This window comes from Artibeus jamaicensis, unplaced genomic scaffold, assembly GCF_021234435.1.
Source record: "Artibeus jamaicensis isolate MK-2021 breed Jamaican fruit bat unplaced genomic scaffold, CSHL_Jam_final contig_490, whole genome shotgun sequence".
NCBI classification, from domain to species: Eukaryota; Metazoa; Chordata; class Mammalia; order Chiroptera; family Phyllostomidae; genus Artibeus; species Artibeus jamaicensis.
Window position 1 is genome coordinate 17,007,208 of NW_026521861.1, and position 8,790 is coordinate 17,015,997.

The window sequence follows — 8,790 nt, forward strand, 5'->3', positions numbered from 1 at the left end:
TCACGTCCCAAAAGAAGACAAGGAGGAAAGGCACCCAGGCAGGCAGAGTGGCAAGAAAAACGAGGACTGCGACATTCAGTTCGCTGTGGGCAATCAATAAACCTTTAATAATGGTGAGATGCTGGTTTTCCCGTGTACTCTCTCCAGACACTCTCTCCTTCCAGGCAGCTGGTCTTTGTCATCTCACTGGGGTGGATGCCTCGTGAGATACAGTCCTGGTTCATCAGCAGTAGGTCTCCTGGGAATTCAGCCAAGGGAAAAAGATTGCGGTTCGTTAAGCCGGTGATGGACCGTTCCACTTTCTTTGTGGGAAAGAATGGTTTCAGGTCTCTGGGCTGGTATGTGAAACATTTTTTGTTTTTTTCTGCCTTGAAAATTACACTCATTTTTATTTCTTGTCTCTTTGTGGTTTTTTTCTCTCTCTCCTCTTGTGTGTCATCATCGTAGTTATTGTCGTCATCATCCTCACCCTCGTCTTGCCAGGTGTTGTCTCTGGTTGTTGGGCCCAGGTCCCCTGTGGACAGAACTGAAGAGTTCCTGGCCCTTAAAATGGAGGGTAGCTGCGGGTTACTTCTCAGGGCTCGAGCGAACTGCATGCGCTCCTTGTGCTTGCTGACCTCATGCCGCTCTCGTTGCGGCATTTTCAACTCTTCTGGGGGCATGACCACCCCGGCCTTCCATATTGCTTCTTTAGGCCAGCAAGTGGAGCAAGTTGAGGATTGTCGTTTTTTATATTCTGCCACCTGTTTGTAGTCTGAAGACAGCAACTGGAGTTTCTTGAGCATTCTCCGTTCCTCCTCTTGCTTATAAGTCAGAAACTTTCTTGATGCTATAGTGTGAACGCCACCTAGACGCTGACAATGAGACAGGGGTTGTTATTGTGTCCCCAAGACAGGAGCAGGGGTGTCCACAGGAAGATTTAGCTAGTGGCACCTTCTCCTCTCATTGCTGAGTGGGTCTGAGCCCCTGTGTAGTGGGCAAGAGGGTGGGTCTTTAGGGTCAGGCAAGCCTGGGGTCTACTCCTGACTCTCCTTGCCTACTATGAATGTGAAAGAACTTCACTGACCCACAGAACCTCTGTTCGTCCCTGGAAGACATCATCTACCAGAGCAATTAATGCAAGGTAAGGGCTCAAACAATGATGCCTCTGCCATTTGTTATCACTTACAGTCGTATTTTTAATTGAGACTTTGAAAGGAGAGTATTTTACACTGTGCAAAGGTGAAACCACTAGCAGACTCATCCAACTTGACTCCTGTTTTGGAGTCATACATCTCTACTGCTGGTTGTTTGGGAACCTCTGGCTCCCCCTAGAGCATGGGTGTCCAACCCAAGGCCCACTGTAAGTTTATAAAATTGAAATTTACTTAAAACATTATGAGATTTGTGTGTGTGTGTGTGTGTGTGTGTGTGTGTGTGTGTGAGAGAGAGAGAGAGAGAGAGAGAGAGATTACGTGTCCTAATGTATTTAGTGTGTGGCCTGAGATTGGGGCCCAGAGACACCAAAAGGTTGGACACCCCTGTGCTAGGGTAACAGCCTGCCTTCAGTAGGGCCTTGCTGTGTATAAATGTCAGGACACTTACTAGGATCTCTTTCTCCAAAGGGGAGTATTTCCCTAGGGCCATGCGTGGGTCTGATTGGCAGAATTGAATCCATGTCCTGAAAGGCAAAGAGACAGGTGCATGAGAACTCTGGAGAGGGTCTTTCTAGGCCCCCCTTTGGGAATGGGACCCCTTACAAAGAGTAATTCTCCATTACTCAGGCCAGGGCCACAGTGACCCAGGTTTCTGCAGGCTCAGGATAGTCTCTTCCCCTTGGCCTTGGTCTGAGATAGATGGGGAGGAATGAACAGGAAACACAGCTACACTCACCCCAAAAGTGAAGTGGAACATCGATCCCCTTGGCCACACAGGGAGTCTTTACCCTGAAAAGAATCACCTGTGTTCAGTGTTCTGGCTGGTACACCATTCTTGCTTGGCTTCCCCTCTGCAGTCTTCCTTTCTTGGGCCTCTGGATCTTCAGGTCTCTGTTTTCCAGTCTTCTGACAGCCATTCTCCCACTCTCTGATCATACTCTGGCAATAGTATAGAATGGGAGGTGTCAATGCCTGAGTTAATCCTATTTCATGGGAAATCAAGGGGCAGTCACTACCCCTTCTTGCATCATAACTGGTCCACTTGGGGGCTATTGTGAGGTCTGTGTTCAGGTATCAAAGTATGCCCTGGGGTCAAGTTGGCGTGCAGAGGAAGAGAGTGGCCAGAGAGATGATCTGACCATGCCATTGTTACTTGTAAGCCTATAAAGACCACTTGGTACTTTTGGGATGAAGCTCAAATCTCTCTCTTTGGTATGAACTCGCCTCTCCAATCTTAGTTTCTCATGCTCCTTTCTGGGCCACTATCCATGGTTCTTGAAATGATCTGCTAGACTGCAGTGCCTACTACCCTCATGTCTCATATACCTCCCTCCTTGTTGGCAACTTGCTTGTCTTTCAGAACCCAGATACTCCCTGAGCAGTGATCCTGAACTTTAATAGTTCCAGTCTGGTCTTGACCATAAGGTTGCATTTGGGGCTGAAGGGAGGGAGGAGGAGGAGAAGGGAGAGTATGTAGTACCTCTGAGGCCAGGACCCCAGGGTTAATAGCAATTAGTGAGACATGCCCAAGGGGAGATGAGTCTCAGAAGAGAGGACTTGGGTGATGTCCAAGCATGAGATCTGGGCTTGAACTGATCACCCTACAGAGCAAGCAACCTCTCCACTATTTCCTGAAGGACAAGTCAGGTAGGCAGGAGGCATGGGCCTTCCACGCACAGGATATAGCAAAGGGGGAGAGTCTGGGAGAGCCTGCTGTGCTCAGAGAACTGGAAGCAGCTTGGGTTTGCTGGGGGAGTGGGGTGGGAGATGTGGTGGGGGAAGAGGCCCGGAAAAGGGGCAGGTAAAGATTGGAAGAGCCTTAGGCCTCCCTGAAGGGTTGGCTATCTTCTCCTGGGAGCATGAGGCTGGCATAACACCTCCCCTTGAAGGAGGTGGCATGCTCAGCAATTTAATTTTTAAAAACTTTATTGAGATTATTATAAGATTTAATTGTTTGAGACCTGCACTTCAATGATTTTTAGTAAATTTACCAAGTCATGCATCTGCCTCCACTGTTCAATTGTGGACCATTTCTATCACCCCTGAAAGATCCCTTATGCCTCTTTACAGTTAACCTCCTGACCACCACCAGTTTAACAGTCTACTTTTCTGTCTCTACCAATTTGCCTTCAAATGTCTTCATATTAAAACAAAATGGCAGAAAAGTGTACTTGAACAATAATAGAATTCAAAATTATTTAATTAAAAAGAAAAGAAAAAATGAAGACAATCCTTTCCTTTCTAGCTTTTAGTACCCTTTCCTCCTTGGCTTTCTGGTGTCAGTTGGGTATTTTGTTGTCCCTCTTTTACTGCTGGAGGTACCACACTAGGTCTATGCCTAAGACACCTGCCCTCCCCTTGAAACTGGAAGTACATGCTGAGCTTGTAGCTGGACTAATGCCTGAGCTCACTGGGCTTAATGGCTTCCCTAGAGAGTTGGGGCAGAGATCTGCCTAACTTCCTATAGGCTAACACACAGGTGACTGAGCAGTTCTGAGACCCCATCAGATTATGGGGGTGGGGGGATGACCCGGTGGTTTCCTTATGTTTATATAACAGCCTCCTGTATTGGTCTGGCATGAAGATGGTACCAGGCCAACCCAGCCTCGGTTCTGCTGGTTCCACTACAACCAGACAAGGCATGAGACAAGGGAGGGGCAGCCTTTCTGTGTTTGGAATGCTCCTTCCTGCCTGTCATTCCTTGTGAAGTTTGAATGCAAATAAAACAGGAGAAAAGACCCTTCCACCTGGAGCTACACGAAGTCAAGATTATAGGGTTGAAGGGCTACTCTCCCTTCCATGATGGGGAATGGTAGGAATAGGCAAGGTCCAGCCTCCATTCTTGTCTTGCTGTGTCCCTTGCTCAAGGACATGTTTGATTCAGCTTTGTCTCCTACTGGGTTGCTTCATGCCTCATCTGAGAAGTAAACCACTGAAAAGAGAATGTGAGGGGAGAAAAATTGCCCTCTGGGAGGTGCACTCCACCTAGCTAACCAGATAAAGGCTACCGGGGGTCCGTCCACCTGCAGAGAATAAAAGAGAAAGGGATGGAAAGGAGTTTGTCAAGGCCATGTGGGCTGGTGTCAAGTCTGATCCCCAGAGCAAGGTGGAGCCATCAATAAGAGAGGACAGCCATGGCTTATTCAATGCTGGGGTGTATTGACAGAATGAGACTGGCATTTGACTGGTGAGTGAATTAACTTATCACTTATTTACCTCTTACTTACAGAAGCACTTTGTGGTGATGGATTAACTATTAAACATTTGTTTGGCATGTTTTCCAAGTACTCACACTACTGGCAAAACCTGGTAACATAGATGCTTGTTATATGAGGATGAGACTGGGATATTTTAGTCTCCTTAAGGGAGAATACTTTTCTAGAGACAGGCTTTTTTTTAGTACTCATACACCTGTACATGCATTCACTCAAGCATGGTGTGAGCTCAACTCTTTGCTAGCTGGTGAAGATACTGAGATGGACAAGACCAGGTCCCTCTCTTCTGGAAGATCTCATGGAGGGGGGTGAGACAGGCATATAGAAGGTCAGTGAACAATATGAGTCATGTAAAAAACAAGTGCAAGAAAGGTGATACTGTACTATGACAACACTGGGTAGATTCTGAACATCCATGAGCAAGAGAAACTTCCCATGGGGAGAAACTATGGATCCTCAGAGATAAGATGTAGAAGAATTTTGGGAAAGAGTATACGCACAAATATTTATCCACCTCCCTGGTTTCTCTGAGAATTTATGGCTTGCAGCAGACTCTGCAAATGGCTGTGGGCCTGGAAGCAGTAGAGATGGGTGAAGAGAAGTGAGGTGAATCACCTTCTATGTGGGGAGACTTAGTGTTGGGGAGATGTCTCTGCTTGGCTGAGGAGATGTAAGCAAGGGAGGGTTGGTCACTCCCAAAGCCCCTGTCTTCTTCAATGGAATCAGGGCATACATGACATTTGCCAACAGGAGGATAGAGGTAAAATTTGCCATTGTCCCAAGAAGTTTTCCTTCATCCTGGAATCCCAGGTTCTCACATCCCTTCAGTGGCCTCATTAAGCATGTCCCCTGACATCTGACTGTGGCACCAGAGCACCCCTGCTGAAGACACCAGCTCTGACTGCACAGCTTCTCTCTGTCCTCTCCCTGCAGGAAAGTCCCTGGGGACAGTGTTCTGTTCCCAGGGGAAACTTCATGATTCAACTTCCTTATTCACAGACTGACTTACTGAGGGAGCAAATTCTACTCCTTTGTGTCCTGGATATAACTCTATGACAGAGAGATGGAATTTGGGTAGGTCCAGGAGTGCCTAAGGCAAGTTGAGACCAAATGAAGGAATACTTTCAAGGCAGCTCCCTGCTTCTCGGCGTCATCTGGATTTTAGAATTTGCTAATCCTTCATTGCTCTGAAATTTAATTCATCTGAGTGGTGATCTGTCAAAATCACCTTTAAAAAGTGTCACTTTTTACTTATTTAACTATATATTTTTTCACTTTTTTATTGATTATGCCATTACAGTTGTTCTATTCCCCCCCTCCATTCCCCTCCACCCTGCATACCCCTCCCCCACCATTTCCCCCTTTGGTTCATGAACACGTGTCTCAAATTCTTTAGATTCTGTATTTCCCCTACTATTCTTACCCTCCCCCTATCTATTTTCTATCTACTGTCTATGCTACTTATTCTCTGTACCTTCTCCCCACTTCTCCTCCTCCCACTCCCCTGTTGCTAACCCTCCATGTGATCTTCATTTCTATGGTTCTGCTCCTGATCTAGCTGTCCTCTTAGTTTGCTTTTGTTTTAGGTGTGGTTGTTACTAACTGTGAGTTTGCTGTCCTTTCACTGTTCATCTTTTTTATCTTCTTTTTCTTAGGTAAGTCCCTTTAACATTTCACATAATAAGGGCTTGGTGATGATGAACTCCTTGAATTTGGTCTTATCTGAGAAGCACTTTATCTGTCCTTCCATTCTAAATGAAAACTTTGCTGGATAGAGCAATCTTGGTGGTAGGTCTTTGGATTTCATGACTTGGAATACCTCTTTCCAGCCCCTTCTTGCCTGTAAGGTCTCCTTTGAGAAATAAGCTGACAGTCTGATGGGGACTCCTTTCTAGGTGATGGTCCCCTTAGCTCTTGCTGCTTCTAGGATTCTCTCCTTCATTTTAATCTTGGCTAATGTAATGATGATGTGCCTTGGTGTGTTTCTTCTTGGGTCCAACTTCTTTGGGACTCTCTGAGCTTCCTGTATTTCCTGGAAGTCTATTTCCTCTGCCAGAACGGGGAAGTTCTCTTTTATTATTTGTTCAAATAAGGTTTCCACTCGTGACTCTTCCCCTTCTGGTACCCCTATAATTCGAATGTTGGAACGTTTAAAGATGTCCTGGAGGTTCCTAAGCTTCTCCTCATTTTTTTGAATTCTTGTTTCTTCATTCTTTTCTGTTTGATCATTTTTTTCTTCCTTCTGGTCCACTCCATTGATTTGAGTCCCAATCTCCTTTCCATTACTATTGGTTTCCTTTGTATTACCATTCATTTCAATTAGTTTAGCTTCCATATGTTTCTCTAATTTGTGACTAAAATCAACCAGTTCTGTAAGGATCCTGATAACCAGTGTTTTGAACTGTGCATCTGAAAGATTGGCTATTTCTTCATCGCTTAGATTTATCGGTTCTGGGGCTCTGAGTTGTTCTAGAGCCATTTTTGGTCTATTCGCGCCGTTAAGTAAGCGGAGCGAAGCCTTAATTGTTTACCAGGATGGGGCAACCTAGGTTGCTGGTTTGTGACACTGTATGTGGGGGTGTGGTCAGAGAGGGAGCACTGGCGGTCCTCTCCGCTAGCCCAGTCCGTCCAGTCACACCACTCGCCCTGGGCCTGTTTATCTGATCAGAATTGTGCGAGCCTGCAGCCCCGAGCAGGTTTATCTGCACGCAGATGCGCTACTGACCGCAGATAGCTCTCTGCGCCTCTTCCCTGTGTGCTCCCGTAGCTAGCCCGTGCACCACCCGTTTGCGCACCACCCATTTGGGGATTTTTTCTTGCCAACCTGCTCCGCTGCTGGCTTCGCTCCTCTTACTGGTTTAGCTGAGCATTTAGTTGTCTTTGGACTCTGTATTGTTGATTTTCTGTGTGGCTTGGTTGTGTTTATTGTTGTTAAAAATAGTTGTTCTTAGATTTGGTTGTGCACAGAGGCAAGGTGGTTCCACCTACACCTCCATCTTGGCGGAAGTCCCTAACTATATTTTATTGATTATGCTATTATGCTATTTGTATTACCATTCCCCCCTTTATTTCCTTCTGCCCTGCATACCCCCTCCCACCTCCCAGGTAATGCATTACCTGCCCCCCCTCCTTATTTCATGTACATGAGTCATACATATAAATTCTTTGGCTTCTACATTTCCTATACTATTCTTAACCTCCCACTGTCTATTTTATACCTACCATTTATGCTACTTATTCCCTGTACATTTTTCCCCATTCTGCCCCTCCCCTTCCCTGCCAATAACACTCCATTTGATTTCCATTTCTGTGATTCTATTCCTGTTCTAGTTGTTTGCTTACTTTGTTTTTGTTTTAGGTTCAGTTTTTTGTAGTTGTGAGTTTTTGGTCATTTTACACTTTGTACTTTTGACTTCTATTTCTTAGATAAGTCCCTTTAACATTTTGTATAAGAGATTAGTGAGGATGAGCTCCTTTAACTTGATCTTATCTGTGAAGCTCATAATCTGCGCTTCCATTCCTTTTTTAAAAATTATTTTATTGTTGTTCAAGTACAGTTGTCTGCATTTAGCACCCTGACCGGCCATCCCCACCTCCCTCCCCTGCTTCTAGTCCCCTCAGTTTTGCTCATGTGTCCTTTATAGTTGTCCCTGAAACCTCTTCCCTCCTTCCCCCACATTATGCCCTCCTACCTCCCCTATGGTTACTGTCAGATTGTTCTTAATTTCAATGTATCTGGTTATATTTTGCTTGCTTGTTTGTTTTGTTGATTAGGTTCCACTTAAAGACGAGATCTCATGGTATTTGTCCCTTACCACCTGGCTTATTTCACTTAGCATAATGTTCTTTAGTTCCATCCATGCTGTTGCAAAGGGAAGGAGCTCCTTCTTTCCTTCTGCTGAGTAGTATCCCATTGTGTAAACATACCATTGATTTTTCGATCCATTTATTTAGTGATGGGCACTTAGGTTACTTCCAGCACTTGGCTATTATAAATTGTGCTGCCATGAACATTGGGGTACATAGGATCTTTTGGATTGGTGTTTCAGGGTTGTTAGGATATAATCCCAGCACCAATTTATAGCACACAAAATAAATTCAAGATGAATAAAAGACTTAAATATAAGCCTTGACATTGTGAAAGTACTAGAGGAAAATATCAGACATTCCGTGCAGCAATATTTTCACTGATATGTTCCCTAGAGCAAGGGACATAAAGGATGGAATAATCAATGAGACCTCATCAAATTTAAAAGTTTCTGCATGGCTAGAGACAGCAGCATTAAAATGAAAAGAGAACAAACTATATGGGAAAACATATTTGCCAATGATACCTTGGACAAGGGTTTGATCTCCAAAATATATAAAGAACGCACATGACTCCACTGTAGGAAGACAAACAACCCAATTAAAAAATGGGCAAAAAGACTTGAACAGAC

General features: G+C 44.9%; 1 protein-coding gene across 1 annotated transcript; it reads right to left on the reverse strand.

Annotated features, from left to right (window-relative positions):
- Positions 1–104: 104 nt before the first annotated feature.
- LOC119059499 (uncharacterized protein C10orf120 homolog) lies at positions 105–2,283 on the reverse strand. The gene is made up of 3 exons (XM_053668666.1): positions 2,276–2,283; positions 1,585–1,660; positions 105–854 (listed from the first exon to the last, which is right to left on the reverse strand). Exons 1-3 carry the CDS (start codon positions 2,281–2,283, stop codon positions 105–107), a joined length of 834 nt encoding a protein of 277 aa, XP_053524641.1.
- Between the last annotated feature and the right edge of the window lie 6,507 nt (positions 2,284–8,790).

Bases quoted from the DNA above. Each gene is read 5' to 3' on its own strand.
- LOC119059499 (XM_053668666.1), bottom strand. The intron at 855-1,584 runs GTAAGTGTCCTG...TCTCATTGTCAG, and splicing joins CTTTGGAGAAAGAGATCCTA to CGTCTAGGTGGCGTTCACAC.